The sequence below is a fragment of the Glandiceps talaboti genome, chromosome 21, assembly GCF_964340395.1.
Source record: "Glandiceps talaboti chromosome 21, keGlaTala1.1, whole genome shotgun sequence".
Lineage (NCBI taxonomy): Eukaryota > Metazoa > Hemichordata > Enteropneusta > Spengelidae > Glandiceps > Glandiceps talaboti.
In genome coordinates, this window is record NC_135569.1 from 2,572,001 (window position 1) to 2,589,908 (window position 17,908).

The 17,908-nt window shown below is 37.5% G+C and overlaps 2 protein-coding genes across 6 annotated transcripts in view; both read left to right on the forward strand.

The window, feature by feature from the left end:
- Positions 1–6,806, forward strand: part of LOC144451175 (polyamine-transporting ATPase 13A3-like) — a 64,262-nt gene extending 57,456 nt beyond the window's left edge. For both annotated transcript variants that reach the window (XM_078141971.1, XM_078141972.1), the window contains exons 28-33: positions 329–401; positions 968–1,118; positions 1,966–2,114; positions 2,539–2,627; positions 3,214–3,297; positions 3,893–6,806. In XM_078141971.1, the coding sequence (XP_077998097.1) occupies positions 329–401; positions 968–1,118; positions 1,966–2,114; positions 2,539–2,627; positions 3,214–3,297; positions 3,893–4,108 (762 nt within the window). In that variant the 3' untranslated portion in view covers positions 4,109–6,806. The remainder of the gene's footprint in view (positions 1–328; positions 402–967; positions 1,119–1,965; positions 2,115–2,538; positions 2,628–3,213; positions 3,298–3,892) is intronic.
- A 1,715-nt stretch (positions 6,807–8,521) lies between these two features.
- Positions 8,522–17,691, forward strand: LOC144451577 (putative methyltransferase DDB_G0268948). Of its 4 annotated transcripts, none has more exons than XM_078142458.1 (7): positions 8,522–8,691; positions 10,026–10,147; positions 10,493–10,653; positions 10,878–11,103; positions 11,484–11,581; positions 12,121–12,252; positions 12,935–13,250. In XM_078142458.1, the coding sequence occupies exons 2-7, from the start codon at positions 10,028–10,030 to the stop codon at positions 13,032–13,034; spliced, it is 837 nt and encodes a 278-aa protein (XP_077998584.1). In that variant the 5' UTR covers positions 8,522–8,691; positions 10,026–10,027; the 3' UTR covers positions 13,035–13,250. The 4 variants fall into 4 exon arrangements, with proteins under 4 accessions (XP_077998584.1, XP_077998585.1, XP_077998586.1 ...); XM_078142459.1 differs by having other exon boundaries at positions 10,878–11,088; XM_078142460.1 differs by having other exon boundaries at positions 10,878–10,989.
- Positions 17,692–17,908: the final 217 nt, after the last annotated feature.

The window sequence follows — 17,908 nt, forward strand, 5'->3', positions numbered from 1 at the left end:
AGTGATCACAAACGTTGTATCAGAGATGAACAATAAAAACTGAATTTGAAGGTGCCGAAAAGTCCTCTCCTTATTACACTTTAGAAATTATATAAAACAACGTTAGGTGCCTCGGATGTAGATTCCAGGACACTTCATCAGTTTATTTATGTCAGTAAAAGTTAGTCGTATTGTGACATCATATATACGGTAATACGGTATGACCAACTTTTACTGATTTGCACCAATCTTTCATAAGTTACAAGGGACAAGTTGCTTCTATTGTGAAATTTATCTTTTTTTACTTTCTCTCTCGAAGTATTATGATATATATTTGCTTCGTCTGTAGATCCAATCCTTCCCTGGTGATTGGATGTTTATGTACTGGGACATTGCTATCACTACGGTGGTGGCCTTGCTATGTAAGTACAAAGCGTACAGCAGGTCCTTCCTGAGCCAAATTGTATGGCTGTACTGTTGAGATGTGTGCGATGTAGTATTTGGTGAAAATGACTTTCCTTGGTTTTCTAAGCATACGAAATACAGCTAAGTTGTTGTTGTTGTTGTATTTTATTTATTAACGTGTCCTATGTGGACTTAAAGTATACATTTGTTTATATGATCTGGCACAGTTGTTCATAACACTTGCCACATCCAGCCCCTTGGGCTTATAAGACACAAATCCAATTTTTGCAAAATAAATAAATAAATACATAAAGAAAGAAACATTTTTTTTTTTTTGAAAGTGCTAAGATGAATAAGCCTCACCCTCCTGAAACAGAGTGATTGTTTGCTGTGAATTAATACCAATTTCCAGTACTATTAACATGTGTTCCACTTCTAAGTGCAATTTATACCATAACTTTATAATTTGAAGTGTTGACTGCATTTCAAAATCAAATCCGAGTACAGCAGAGGACTCACACCACGTTCTTAAATTATAACGTTTACAATACCAATGTTCTCGTGATTCTATATTTGTTAACAGGTGGTAGAAATGAAGCTTATCCCAAGATTGTTGCTAAGAAACCACAGACTCAACTGATGGAGGCACCAATGATTTTCTCCATTATCTGTATGATTTTGTTACAATTGATATTCCAAGTTGCAGGCTTCTTTGTTCTAACATCTAGACCATGGTAAGTTGACGGGGTGCATACCAGCTCAGACACTTTATTGGCAAAATCGTCTATCAAATACAAATGAATATCCGTTCTTGTTCAAGAACACTTCAATTATTCTCAGTTCAAAACAATAGAGAAATCCAGGGATCGTCGTACATTTTTCGAAATAGCGGTCAAAATGATATCAAAACCCGTAGTCGTTTTAGAATTCAATATGGCCGTACAATCCAATATGGCTGTAGAATCCAATATGGCCGCCAATTTAGAATCCAATATGGCCACTGAATACTGTGCTAACGCTATGAGAAGTTAAAAGATTGACAGTTTCCTTGAAATCAAGAGAGCGAACCCTAAACTTCTCGTATTATTTCTAAAATTACAAGAAAGGAGCCTTCATATTTCAAAGTTTGGAGTGAATTGAAAAAGTATGATTTTCAGGGAAATTTGTCTCCAGGACATATTTTACTTAAGACAAAATTTAAAATGAACAATACGCAAAATGGATCAGCATGTGTTGTTTAGAACGGTGCCTACTTATGATGTCTTAAATCACATCCACCTTAGTGCTGTCCAGTTGCTTGTTTGCTGTGACGTATCACTTATTACATACTTCTTTCCAGCTACAAAAGCAGTTATCATAGCAAGGTTAACTGTTACCAAATATACATATAAGTTTGTCTTTTCACAGTTTAATTACAATCAGATCAGAAGTAATATCTAAGCACGTTTTAGGATCAGTCGTATAAAAGTTCAATGAAGTTAGTTTAAGGGTATTTATATATAGCTAAATCATTTCATCATTCCAGCTCGACAACCAAATTTCGTAATCTCCACTAACGTCATCTTTGTTGTTGTTGTACAGGTTTTCACCAGTTGTACCAATCAAGGGGGATATGAACATATTATGCTATGAAAGCACGATGATATTCTACGTAGCAGCCTTCCAGTATATAATTGTAGCTTTCCTGTTCTCGAAGGGACCTCCATTCCGAAAACCATTGTATACAAATAGTAAGTATGGTCTACCTAATTTGCATATTTGCTGTTATACCTGGACCTATCATCATTTTTACATATGGATCGCCACATTTGCATATTTGCAATACGTATGGCTCGTCTCATTTGCATATTTGCTGTTATATCAGAAGTCTTAACTCTGTACAATCATTTTCTCTGAATAAGCACTAAGGAGTCATGAATATTCATGTTACATTTCTGTTGATCCCCAAATGGGGCAGAAGTTCACTTTGGTGTTTCTCTGAAATGCAGTGCAATGTAGGTGATATAAAATCATGAAATGACTCCCCAGACACCAAAGTTTATGAAAATGCCTTTATCTCCTAGAGTGATGTTCCCTCTAAACATTTAGTCTTAATGTCACATGTCACAGAATGTAGATCTCATTGTACTAATACTTGATATTACATATTTTCAGTACCCTATACAATTGGTCTAGTTGTATTGACCGGAATCACAATCTATCTGGTAATTTATCCAGGTGAGAAAGTGAGGGAGTTCTTTATGGTAAGAATCATATGTTTTTATCAAAAGACACATTTTTTCATAGCTTTAAGGATCTTACAACAATTTCCATGGATTATTGAAGTACAAATGTATCAAACACAAGTGTTTTCTATATCGTACTACAGTGCAAGTTGTATGTGTGCACACTGATGCAAGTAATCACCGGTACATACGTAATACATTACATTTTGTTGAAATAACAATAGACCTGTTGCCCGTTCCAAAATGCATTGCGTGTCTCTCCATACAACGCCATGTATTGTGTACGCGTTAAGGTGTTTGCACGCGCTACTCAGGGGGTGGGGTGGAGGGGGTGGTGGTTGTCACCTGACCGTACCCTGGGTTTACCCGTAAAATACCTCTCTATCATTGAATGGCGTTTAATCTTTGTTGTATAAAATCACTCATAATCAAAGAGGTCATCATGTCTTTCCATTATTTTCTGATAAAAATGTTATTTCAAATGTAATAAAGACAACACTAGACTAACTGTAACAACATAAAAGCCGCCCTCTCGCGCAATGCATCTTGGAACCGGAAAATCGACTATCAATATATTTAAAAGCTTTCCTAATTTTTCAAACAGTTAATGGAAATTCCTGAAATGCTCTTCCGGGTTGTTATACTTGCTATAGCCCTGGCTAATTTCTTAGCGGCTCTCATTGTTGAGGTAAGTAGGCACACTATGGCACGTGATACGAACAACACAAATTGTTAGAAATACAAGTAACTTGGGTAATTTATCGTAACATTACTCATAGACTAATCTTTCTCCTTCACTGATGAGAAAACATGTACTTGTAGTAATGTCATCCATTCTGTAGAATCTTGCAATGTCTACCAAAGAAAACCAGGAGGTGATGATTTTGTTAAGAATGTTTGCTGTGAACGTGCTTGGACTCAGTCATGGGTTTAAAGCATTCGACGCAATCTCTTATCAGTCACCTTCCGCCTGAAATTCCTTTCTGACTTGTCGGTATCTCACGATTCATTCATTCTAGCTCGTAGTTAATAAAGCATTTACAAGTGTATGTTATCGATTATTGCTTTTGGTGACATTGTACACATAGCACTTACATGTAGATGATACAAAAATAAAACAGAAAAGTGGATGATCACCCCAAAACAATCAAATTTGCGCGTTTCTAGCAATTCTGACTAGTTTTCAGTTCACCGAGAATCATTAGGCCAACAAATGATATACACAGTTATTACCAAGCAATTACTTTATTTAAAAACCTTTTTATCTATTTTTTTCACTGTAGGTTTATATTGCTAACAGCATACTTGTGAAAGATTTCTTGACTTGCAAGAGATGTCGGGGAGTACAGACCCTTCCCAAACATATGCAATTACAGAAAGAATTAGCAGAAGATGCCCATTGGCCACATATAACATTCAAAGATGCCAGTACTGAAAAACCAGGTCCTGTAAGACGCGCAATTTCCAATACTGGACGCAATCTGGAATCTTCGTTGTAGAGTTCCAACTCCATTGACAATTGAAGGCTTGAAGGCCATTTAGATATAACCATATTCAACAAGGCGTGACATGGATTCGCAATAAGAATAACTAAATAAATGAAATTTAGATATCCTAAAAACGCCAGATACGGTATAACTAAGGGTTTACAATATACGTGGTGAAAAGTACACCTGTTTTATGTTTGTACCACGGTGGGGATACCAGTGACATTTTGCTCACCAGCAAAGATCAATTGATATACAAACTCCAAGAATTTGGATTAAGAATCTCCTTATGTTTTGCAATTGTTATCATAGCGTTCGATTTCAAAAAAAACATTAAAAAAAAGCAATGTGTATTTTCCTTTGCTTTGTTGCTTATCATATTAAAGCTCGAAAACGATGCTTATTCACCATTGAAATGTAGGTTTTATGATTGTAAAGATCAATGTAATGCGAAATGTGCTAATGGGGAATGAAAATTAGCCAATGTTTGACGAGACAAACGGTACCTGTCGATTTAATATCAAAATCGTAAAAATGTTTTAATATAAATCAAAATAGATTACAATAATTTGATTCAAGGTCATCTACGTATCTGTTTTATTTTGCCCAATGCAATGTACGGTAGCGGATATACCAGGAACAAATACTCAGAAATAATATTCTTTAATGGGAAAAAATCGTGAGGTCAGACTTTTATACTGATGTCTAAATGAACCATACTGCACGAAATTTTCAATTTTTCAAAGCCCAAATGTGCTATGTTTTAAGTAGATAGTTTATAATGTTAACTTTTTAGGCATTGGCCAATGAATATGTATGTAATGACTTGTTTACAGACAGCATTTTCAGAAATGTCAATCTTTTCAGTTTGAACCGTTGATGATAGCAATACTCGGATACTTACAGATCATGTATAGTGTGGTAGTGAAATGTATTGTCGTATAATTGTTGACATATATGATAACCAGCAGTGCAAAATAATGTCACACACCATGTTGAGTTGTACTGAATGACGTCATACATCAATAGTGCTAAATGACGTCATATATCATGGTAAGTAGTGCTAAATGACCATACATCATAACGAGTAGTAGTAGAATGACGTCATACATCATAACGAGTAGTAGTAAAAGACGTCATATATCATAAGTAATGCTTAATTACGTCATACGTAATAATAACTAGTGCTAAATGACGTCATACATCATGAGTTGTGGTAAATGACGTCCTGTCACGAGTCGAGTAAAATGACGTCACATATAGCTAATAACGAAGTGTTCAATGACGTCATACATCTTGACATAATTTATGTAATTGTAAGGAGTACTGCAAAATGACGTCATCCATCGTGATGAGTAATACTAAATAAATGGCCACTGTAATGTTATTGTGACATTCGTATTCAAAGACATTTTCCTAATTAAACAAGTATATATGTTAAGCACACGAAGTAAAAAAGGGGTAATTAATGAAATATTTAGGATCAGTAAAGAATTATGATTAAGTTGCTATCAAAACAATTATTATATATTAAATGTAGTGCTTTTTCGAAATTCGTATTTGTTATTATCCAACCTATATTTGTTTATAGAAGGTTTAAGATTTTTGAATTCAGTAAAATAAAATAGAATGTTTGCTTCTCCCGATATAATTATATATTCCAAAGAATGCACACACTGCAATGTGCGAGCTGACTTTATTAAGTGGCATCTAGTCTTCAATAGCTTAAGCATAATGTGAACAGCTTTGCACATTTTGTTTGTAATTTCATAGGATGAAGAATGTTAGTGAACAACGTTTGCATTGTTAGTCTATACAAAGGTAAACGTCATTGATGACGTAGTAGACAATAATTGTGACGTCAACATTCATCGTGATTGTAATACATATAATTGTTATATATATATCTGTAATATCAAAATTGTATACGTTACTATTGAATATACATATACTAAAGGATGATTTTTTGTACAGAATCAAATTGACGTGAACACAAGCAATACCTTCCATTCGTCTTCAAGAGGATTAAAATAGCGTCCCTGGTTTTCTTACAAATTTCATGTTTTGAAAAATGTTACCGGGATGTAAAATTGTAGAAATTGTTTCATTGCGAGTATGCATTGTGATAAGTATAAACAATGTATTGTCACGTGACGTGAGTTGACTGTGGGGATGTGTGGGTGGTAGTGTATAATAACGATGTCTGTGTGTTCATTTGAATGTGTAGAAGGGTTCGTTTTCTTGCTAAACATGGTGTGTGTTGAGGAACAGTATTATGAACTAACTAAAACGAAGTGGAAATGCTACTTCTCCTCTACCACTGTTGTTATTAGAGCTTCAGTGCCGGATTGTAAAAGCAAACGATCCAAAATCAAGACGCACATTAATTAGAAGCCATGTTTAAATGCAACGTGTGTAGCTGTGTACACGTTGTGTTGCAAGAAGGAGATAAGGGTAAATAAATGCTATAAACGAAGGGCTGTAAATATCTGTATTGCCTTGTCATTGTATCAACATTATTCCTCTGGTTGTCATCACGTGGTAGACTGTAGTCGCAGGGGCAAGTCACAGGAATATTTTAACACCATTCAATAGATATGACTTTTTATGGAATGTGTATTTCCACTGTCATATTGGTTATACATGATTGTAAATGTATTGTAGATAAGTAGTGTATGTAATGGCTGATAGAAGTGAATAAACTTGGAAGTGATAATGTCAGTTGTGTCTTTTGCCATTCTTTCGTGTTTTAATGTATGACTAAGAGATAACAAATTTTTTTAAACAAGTTTTTTGGACCTACTGCTCGAAAAGACAATCAAGCAAGCAATCAATCAATCAATCAATCAATCAATCAATCAATCAATCAATCAATCAATCAATCAATCAATCAATCAATCAATCAATCAATCAACCAACCAACCAACCAACCAACCAACCAACCAACCACCAAACAACCAACCAGTCAGTCAGTCAGTCAGTCAGTCAGTCAGTCAGTCAGTCAGTAAGTAAGTCAATGAATCAATCAATACTCGGGTCTGTAAGGTACGCTGTGAAGGGGCGCCCTCACACATTAGTCACTACTCGTGACAAATAAATTAAAAATTGGTATTCATGTCTCGATTAAACAGAAAATTACTGGTATCAGTTAGAATGGAGCGATTGGTAGCACAATGGGATGATCAGGTCCGAGAAATCTGCCATGGCTTCGTCTCCGTCGCGTCGTTGATATATCGGGGTTCTAAATATCTATGATATTTGAATGGGTTATGAAAGGGGTTTCACTCAAAAAACATGCGCAGACAATATTCGCAGTCTCACACTCTATCGATCAGACAACCTGAGCTACGTTATTAGCCGCTTATAGCTTGCTAAACAACAATGAATTTTGATATCCGAACACGATACACTTCTCGATAGGTCATGACCCTGTACCACAGCGTATCCTACGTTTAATATATTTTTATATGAACCCTGTCACCCGTCACCAAGGTAACAACGTCATAGTTTACTGGCGACATAGTCATCATAAAATTAAATGGGGTAAACTGAAGGGCTCACATCAACATCAGGGCAGCACCGCCATACCAAACCATATGGCGACTGCATCCACACACACACCCCACCCCCACCCACCCCCTGGGTGGGCTACACAATATCTCTAAAAACTACGTCATCATAGATAGGTCATTATTATTAATTATTTTGCTTTTCCGAATTAAATCAGAAAATTGACTTGTTAGCCACACCTGATTTTTAAATGTGTGTAAACTGAAGTACCAATTCAATAGAACAAATTAGACGTGTACGTTGACATATATCATAACTTGATGTCGTTATATCATAACGAGTAGTGCAAAATCATGTCACACACCATGTTGAGGTGTACTAAATGACGTCACACATCATTAGTGCTAAATGACGCCATACATCATAACGAGTAGTACTTTTAAAGCTTAGTAGTAAATGACGCAGATCCGGTCTTGTTGCAAAACTGCATTCGTTGTTATCGTCAGATACATAAGTTATTCTACATATTTGATTTATAATCTACCTTATGACCTCTGCATGACCTTCTAATCACCAGTCCAGGGTGGGGCCTATATAAATTTTGTGAAGTTTAATTGCCGTCATATAGTTCTACAGAGCAGTACAGTCTGATAGAGCAGGCCGGTGAGGGCGGAAATATGGGGCGACACCCTCGTACGCGTCCCCGATAACATAGACATCCACAAGTTTGTTGGAAGATGGCCAGTCCGTCACTTTTGACTTATACAATATTCTTTTTGTACCTAGACTATTTGCATTTTATTGAAATTTACGGTCTCTCTTTTTGCGGCGCGGCCAAGTGCCCCAGTGTTATTAAAACGGAGTGTAGTATAAGTGGGTTGTGAACTTGTGACACCCTCAGGTCATACGTAGAAAAGGCAATATAAACAATGGAACCGCTCTAAAGCAGTGGCTATGTGACGATTCCAGTACAGTCTTGTAGTTTATGACCCCAGCCCCAGATCAAGTAGTTGAAGACCAGGAACCCAAATAAACGTGTCATACCGAGTTACACAAGGGATACATCGCTGTCACACATATAAAAGGTGAGTGTCAGCAACCAATTATCTCTTTACTGGCGTAGTCGGCAGGGAAGGAAATGGTAATGTTTACCGGAAAACACGAGTAGAAATAATTATGGTTAGCTTTGGTGACACCCTAGCAGATTGGGTATGCTTCTGAGAGTCACCGACGCCGGAAAATGAATCTGGACACCGGAATCTCGGCATTGGATCCATAGCAGCTCAAAAGGAACCGCACGGATGATTACACACCTGGACGGTGATGTATGAGGGGGGAGGAGTGTCCAGTGTAAATGGCCTGAGTGCCCTGTGCATAGGGCTAATCATGTGTTGACGTGTGTTACTGGATGCTCCGTGTTATTGCGATGCCTCTAGATCTGTAGTCAATGAGGGCCCACAATACAAGGATATTCTAGTACAATTATGCGGTAGATATTGGTACATACAAAACAGCTGATAGCAATACTCCCGACGACTGGTGAGAGAGTCTAACCATCCTTCTTACATAGAGTTATCGATAAATTTTAACAATAATGTCGGTTCTTATATAGCGCTTTCCCACCCAGTCTGGGTGCTCAAAGCACTTTACAATTATTACCCCTGGCTCGGATCTAAAGCGGCACAGCGACCCTTTATACTTCCTCAACTCCCTGGGGAGCATATAATCCAACCATGTCGACTATGACTATGAGTGGGTTCGAACCAAGACTGCAGTGAGGACAGGCACACAAGATACCCACTCAGCCACCTACGCAATGACATCAATGAGAGAGTTGATAATTTCAAGTATAACCCTTTTGATTTCTGGGAGGGCTGGAGGATTTTGACCCAACAAGTCGAACAACTTTCTTTTCTGGCCACTACAACGTTAGCAGTTTGATAAGGTTCAGTAGTGCTATAGGCATGGAAAAGTGTATGTCTGTCTGTTTGGATGTGTGTGTGTGTGTGTGTGTGTGTGTGTGTTTGTGTGTGTGCGTGCGTGTGTGTGTGTGTGTGTGTGTCTGTCTGTCTGTCTGTCTGTCTATGTGTGTGTGTGGGTGTGTGTGAACAACTATTTTTCCAAGAGCAACTATAAAAGGTTTGTAAAGTTGGTGTCATAGGTCTCACACACAGTGACCTACCGTGCCATTGAGTTGTGTCACTTCAACCCTATATATAATGTATTATAAAGGTGACAGGTTTGAATAGACAGGGGTACTGAGGTCAGGACCCCATTGTGTTTTCATTCATGCAATGTGCAGTAGGGGGTGTTAACATACCATTGTATTTTCTGTTTCATGTACCTATACCTCAACTCCACAATCCTGCAATGTATGTTTTATGAAATTCTTTTTGTATGTTTTTTATTATCTATAAAGTCATGGCTATCTCTGGTGATAAACTGTTTGCGAAATCAACGATTGCCAAAGCTTACCAAAAATTCAGACCAACGTATCCCGAAGAAATCATGGAAAGAGTTGTGAGCTTCTTGAAACACAAGGTAATGGCTGAGACACATTTGAAAATTTAATATGTCCATATTCACTGTATAATGACACACATAGATAACTTAAATCACCCTTTGGCATCAGACACTCCATTTCAGCACTCTTAAACCAATACATTTTGTTGTACAGTTACATCAATACACAGTCACATTGATATGTTTGCTGGGTGATTTTACCTGTATGTGACCATAGACCCTCCACCAAGGAGGAGGGTCTATGATGTGACTAATATATTTACTAGCATGTACGCATGCGTCAATTATGCCAACACACCAACATGATTACCCGGCAGTAGTCTAATTTTACAAAGGAGTGTAAAAGTGTAATATTCTTCAAAGAATACAGGTCCTTGGAGCTTAGCAATTGATGTCGGTTGTGGTTCTGGTCAAAGTACAAGGAGTTTGTCAGATCATTTTGAGACTGTCATAGGGTGTGACGTCAGCAATAACCAGTTAGAAGAAGCCATCATGAAAGATAATCCAAATAATATCAAATATCAGTGAGTACACCATTTGAGTAATTGACAAAACATGGCAAAATGTATGTGTGTAGCAAATTTACCAGTTGTTATTGAAAAAAATGAGGACTCAGACTGACAGACATACAGACTGGTCAACAAACAAACAAACGAACAAATAAACAAACAAACAAACAAACAAACAAACAACATTATCACAAAACCTCACCTTAATGTGAGGTATAAATGGGGAATGTCTTTTGCAGGCTTGGTAGTGATGGTGCAATCCCTGCTGAAAATAATTCTGTTGATCTTGTGACAGCAGGAGCAGCTGCTCATTGGTTTGACTTGAAGAAATTCTACAGTGAGGTGGACAGGGTACTCAAACCAAATGGTTGTTTAGCATTATATGGATACTCACATGAAAATCTTTATAAAAATGCCAAAGGTCAAGAATTGCAAGCAGTTTTAGATGAGGTTGGAAAACTCAATGTATGATACAGCTTATCAACAGCATTGTTATTATATTCATTACTGTCAAACATGTTAATTATTTATTGTTCATCTTAATGTGAGAGACACTATTTTGTGAGAGATTTTGTTCATAAAAAAGAATTCGCTGTCATTCTGAAATATGTTTTTATTTAAGAATCACTATTATTTGTCATTCTGAAATATGTTTTTATTTAAGAATCACTATTATTATCTTTTAACGTAGTTGGTCAAAGCAAACTCATTACTCACACTTTACCAATGGTGGCTTGGAGTGTGCACATTACCTTGACTTCCTGTACTCACTTATTATGATGTATATTGTAAGCCACCATTCATTCGCAATATATAACATTTATTTTTCATATTATTCTGCCCAGTTGGTAGATGGAACATTACAAGATTCCTGGCCAGACGACAGCAAACTTTATAAGAATCTATACAATGATATTATGCTACCATATAAAGAGAGAGAAAGGTAATACATAACTTTAAAGAGACATCACTTTACCTTATTACAAGAAAAATATCAATGAAGATGGGTTGTACAATTTACTTTTCTGTTATACCTAACAATTTTAGCACTTTATTAGAAATTCAGAGTTTGTCTTATTATACAAATATATTTCAAACAGAGGACTAGTTTTAAAGCAATATGTGAAATATGTCTGGAGCCCATGTAGTGATGAAATCCTTGTTGTTTGAACAAAGTGCATCGCGACGAAATCACTATATAAGTTCTTACTAAGTTGTTAATATCCCGAGTTCCAGCCACTATGTCGAATTTAGCTTAATTAGATGATGTCAGAGTTCTGTTGAGGAAAAGTTATGTAAATTCTGCTCGACGTTTACTTGATGAGAGCCCTTAGTTACTGGTTAGGTTTACTCCTAGGTGGGTGAGGTTTTCATAGCGTGGGACTCCTAGGTGGGCGAGGTTTTCGTAGCGTGGGACTCCTAGGCGGGCGAATAAATCAGACGACTGCTGTGTTGTTAATAGATACACATATTACAATTCAGGTATGATATACTAATGGAACTGAATTCAACTGTGGTGGACTTTGTTGGTTATCTCAGTACGTGGTCAGCTAGTCATATATACATGACGACTTATCCAGACAGAACTGATACTTTCCAAAACCTTTCAGACAAGTAAGTTTTTTAAAATCAAGTATACTAGATTGTGATTGTGGTTGAGGTAGAATGTGACTTGGAGACTGATTTCCATGAGAATCAAAGTTACTCAAATCTTAACATAATTTGCCATAATCAAGCTTGTTCTTGATTCTTGGAAATAATACAACAAATATTAGGGGCTCAATATCTTGTTTTAAGGAAATATACAATCTTTAATTTTCTGTTGGATTGGTAATTATTTCCGAAGCACATACTTAACGTTATGCAGTATCTCAGAAAAGTGCACCAATTTTTACATTCATGTAAGACTGATGACTGACTGCATTTAATAGATACATCCATGAGGCTAAGCAATTATGTTTTACCATTCCCTAAATTTTGACAAGTTGGGAACTGCCCCATTCATCTTGCTCAAAATAAATGGAACAGTTAATAAATATAAGGAATGAATTCCAATTATGTTATCTCAAGTTGGGTCACATGATCCAATATGGCACAGACTATGATTCAAAATGGCGGCGCCCATAGGAATACAGAAATCCATAGCTGAGAACTTCTTTGTTTTATTTGTCTTTGGTTTTAACTTATTGTACGTTGAGCTGTCAGAATATCGGTCCGTATCAGTAAAAGCAAGGAAGGTTGACTGCGTCAGTAACATACAGTGATTCTGACTATTTGTTCTTCCATTGGCTTTCAGCTTCATGAGTGTCCTTGGTTCGGAGACGACACCTGAGAATACCTACATGCATATATGTCGCCCTTTCTTTGTCTTGTTGGCAAGGAAACCTGGGGAGTAAACACCTGTAACAGTGATATTATTTTTCATCAACCAACAAGATAATTACATTTAAACTTGGTCTATTTTCATTATGTGTAAAAAGACACTGTACCTGTAAATTAGTGGTCAATAATTGTATCCATAGGTTATGTAGTGACAGGTTTAAATCTTGAGTGAGCACTTAGTATGAATCCAGAGCCATGTTAGTTTTGATTTGCCTTGATACATACCTATAATAGCAGTTCTCATTAAATATTCAATAAATCATTTAAAGTTGTTAGAACGTTTTTTTCTGGGTTGATTGTATAGCTTTAAACACAAGTTTACCCACATGATTTTATACATCTCATAGTGTACAATATTGAGAAGGAAGTCATTATATAATTATATTTCTAAAAAAACAGTTTCAAACAATTACAGCTCCTGTTACAGCTAGTTTAGCTTCTATTAAAGACAATGAGTTGCATTTATTGGCAGAGTAATAATGAACTGAGTGGGCTAAATTGATACATCACTGTATAAAATTGGTTTCAATATAACTAACGGCATGTAGTAGTCAGCAGTTGTATAATTGAAACTGTTTTATTGATACAATAGGGTAAGAAATCAATGATGTTGGCAATTGTATAGGACTTTAGAAACGAACGAACGGCAGCAACTGGGCACGAACCTCCAAATTGCAGATTTCAAACTAGTCTAGAATTCTAAACTGGTACAGTATTACGTTTTAAAAACTTCATACTAATACCACGTCTAGTCATGATGGTTACAAAAGGTGTTAAATTGTGGTGGTGGTGGTGGTGGTGGTGGTGGTGGTGGTGGTGGTGGTGGTGGTGGTGAACCAAGCGCAAAGGGCGCATGTCCATGTAATCCATCACAAACTGACAGGCTGTCGTCACCTCACCCGCGACTCGTAAAGTATCAACAACAAGACTGCACTGATATGCAAATGTCCAACCAGGACTCCACCTCCAGTCTGTTCTAACTAAAATCACGTGGGGAGGCGAAGATGCCAACTTGTTATATGAACATGGTTGGGGGGAGCACAGATTTCTGTGGTCGAACAACCGTTATGACTAAACTGGTATTAGTATGAAGTTTTTAAAACGTAATACTGCACTTGCACTGTACCAGTTTAGAATTCTAGACTAATTCCAAACCACATTTGCACTGTACCAGTTTAGAATTCTAGACTAATTCCAAACCGGTCACTCTAAACATTCGACCATCATGACTCCATAGAGCAATTGATCATTTGTCATGTTACGGCGACAATATTCAACGTCATATGGAAAGGGGCTCAGGCCATTTCAAATATACCCATTCCTGGGATACTGAAAACGTCGTGCTTGTAGAGGCACTGCCGTAAGAGGGCATATGTCGTGTGACGTCGGGGAAATTCCTTCGGGGTTAAAGTTCAAGCAATGGCGGTTCTTACATTTGTATGTAGAGAGTTTGTCGTCTGCCAGTCGAGCGTTTAAATTTTGGTAATCTATTATACTCTTTCGACAACTACCGAAAATAACATGGTCCGCTTTGTCTGTAACGCGCCTGGATTCAATGCTTGCTTGGTTGGTTGGTTGGTTGGTTGGTTGGTTGGTTGAAAAACAGAAAACATTGGAGAAACAGAGCAGTACCATTGGCCAGCTCATGGTAGGGGTGTGCTGCCAACACTGTCAACCCCATACCACATTTTAGACCTATTTTAGCCCAAAACCATTTTAGATCACAACAGGATTTTAGAAGATCAAATTTTAAATCGAAATGCTTTTGTATTAGTTCCATGCTTAAGGGAATGGTTGATCGTAAATACATTTTCTCTCAGGTGGCCACATTTTGGGGCAATTAATTTCACAGTTGATTTGGTAAACAATGGATTACATTTTAGTCCAAACAAAAATCGAAAATAATGTAGTGCGGACCCCATGTTAGACTCTCCAGCAGACCCCCATTTTTACCTCCGTAAGGGAGTGTTATGTGATGCTTTTGTGTGTGTGTGTGTGTGTGTGTGTGTCTGTCTGTCTGTCTGTCTGTCTGTCTGTCTGTGTCTCAGTCTCTATCTGTCTGTGTGTCTGTCAGACTGTGGACACGATATCTAAAAAACTACTGCATCAACTCTAATGAAACTTGCTATGAATTGTCCATATGTTAAAGACAAGAACTGATTAGATTTTGGTAAACATCCAATGAACATTAAATAGTATATTAATGAAAATGTAAATATATTAAATTAGCGTTCACGGTATCGTTTGTCGCATGAGGGCGCTAGAACTTTCCAAGTCAAGATGGATGCCTTAGACTATAGCGTGTATTATGTTTCCGTCATCAAAACAGCTGTCTTTGCATGGCGTAGCAGAGTGATTTTGGTGAGTTGTCGAAGATTTTATGTTATGATTCTTGTTTGTTCAAGTGTTCGAAATAATCTGTGTATGCACACTTTGTTTTATATTGGTCAATTTATCGCAAACCACACTCAACACATGTTCTCGTCTGAAGCATTGAAATTGGCGATGATTTCGCGGCAAACCTATTTCGATTTGCAGGTTGTATTTCTTAGATCAGCTAGTAATTCTGGCGAGTTGAAGTCTAAATTTGTACTGTAGTAGTGTTCACCATTGATCAGAATGACTGGAAGGTGTGATAATGTGATAAGAGCACACACTCCATTCAAGTGACAAGGGTGAGCTTTGCTAAAGAGTCCTCAGTTTTCGATGATGTTGACAAATAGTAGATGCCGAACGTCTACGGCATGTATATTATTGTGTTCCACTATGGCACGTGTATTGTCGGATCGTTGTCCGTTCACACTTGCTGATGTTCCCTCCTCCCCCTACACGAACGTACACAAGTGCGACCTCAAATTTCTATATGATGTAAACTGTGATGAAAATTGTAGCGGTCACACCACTACGATTGATGTAATGTAAAAACATGATTGTAAACACATGAAAATACTACCCGAAACCCAGCACCATATCACATTAGAGGTAAATTTTTATGAACTTACCAACTAGACTGTCGACAGTCGTTCGTGCCTTTTTTGCTAAAACCAAAGTCGTCGCCTCGCTCCATAGCACTGTATACTAACGCGTACTGATAGGAACTGTGAGTGCCGAAGGCACGAACGACGCTTGTGCCTCCGGCACTCGCTGTTGCTAATCAGTACGTGGTTATAGTATTGCTCCGGATTGGAGCGAGGCGATGACTTTAGTTTTAGATAAAATGTAGCAAAAAGGCACGAACGACTGTCGCCAGTCTACTTACCAACAATTCAGTAGTAAATACAAATTTAGCTGTTATCATTGAAGGAGTGTAGTTAGAAGTAAGAAAATTAAGTTCAGCAATCGCATTGATGTCAGACCCCCCCCCCCTCCCCCCTAAATGAACGAAGTTCGTTTATTGAGCTTGTTTGACATTATGCGATCGTCCCTTATAATCTTAGTGGTTCATTTCCATAATTAATGATTTTTCAATAATTAGGCAATATCTTAAATATGCAAGGTTCAAATTTCATAGTTTCATATAATTATTTTTTTCCAATTAAGGGGTACATCATGTATAATATCTATAACTCGGAATTTTCCATTCCAACAATGTATATAGGTAAAATCTATGGTTTTGTCCACACGGGAGGCATTCAGTTTAGATCTGGAAGACCAAAGGGCTAGAATAGTCACCCAAAGGTCAAAGAGAGGAGTAGCGCCCCCCCCCCTTTTTTTCTTGCTGCCACCGTATCATATCAAGTGTGTATTGGAAACCATTCACATCACAGTCACTTCTTCATCATGGAAGCCGGATCTTTCACAATATCATCAGAATCTCGGACCACTATAGTCTGTATAGTGGTGTGAGTCAGAATCAATGACTACTGGGTTTAATCCTTTGATGTGGTTCATATGTGTTTGTATAACTCCCACAGTTCACGGAAAACCAGTCTCGGCTCCGTTTAGCACGCTTCTTCCATTGATGCTGGCCATAATGCGATGATGCTAATGCAAGCATGTCCACAGGATTAAAATAGCGTCTGGTAAATAATCCATTTCGCAAACCATGCAGTACATCGTATTTTTCGTGAATACACTTTGCGGATTGGAAAGTTGAAGTCTAAAATGTTCTGTACATCTCTAAATGTGAAATCCTGTATTTGTTCCATACTCTTGTAGTGATCGCAAATTCTTTTCCCGCCCGCATAATAATCCACTATGGTAAAATATTCGAGAAATATCCGAACACCTTCTAGGTTTCTGGTCGAGCAAACCATTTAATTCCTCGGCACTGTACAAAGTACTGAACAAATTTGTGAGATGCCGACGTATCAAAAAGAGAATTATTAGCCACACGAGTACACAAGGCCATTGTGACCATAGTGTTTTCTGTTGACCCATTAATGTCTACGAATTACTCACACAGATGGCACATAGCAAGACGTATAAATTGCTACGTGGCATGCAAGTGCACAGGTAACATCGATGGTCAGAGCAATGAGAGGCAGGGGGATTGTTGACATGGAAAGAACTCTTCAAGGAGGCCCAGAAGAGAAAATCAACAAGAGAGGGACGAGGTGAGAAAGAAGAATGTAGACCTTAGAGAAAAGATGGTCGGGAAAGATGGCAAAGGAGCTGCCCAAGAAGTTCGAGTGAGATAGCTGTGATAACGAAAACAGTAATTAGTTTCCTCTAAAGGTAAGTTTGAGTAATAATTTAATGCTTTTACGAACTCGTGGAAAGTACAAGTAAACGTCCGACAGTTCACACTTCACAAAACACGAGAATATTTGCCTACGACAGCTAATAAGTAATAAGTAGTATCGTTAGCAAGTCTTCAAAGAAGAAAAATTATATCGAAGCCCGCCCTCTTGCGATCGAAAGATGCAAATAACCAAACAACGAACGC

Coding starts and splice junctions, on each gene's coding strand:
- LOC144451577 (XM_078142458.1), top strand. CDS start 10,028: ATGGCTATCTCTGGTGATAAACTGTTTGCGAAATCAACGATTGCCAAA. Junction 10,654..10,877: donor CCAAATAATATCAAATATCA/GTGAGTACACCA, acceptor TGTCTTTTGCAG/GCTTGGTAGTGATGGTGCAA. Junction 11,104..11,483: donor ATGAGGTTGGAAAACTCAAT/GTATGATACAGC, acceptor TATTCTGCCCAG/TTGGTAGATGGAACATTACA.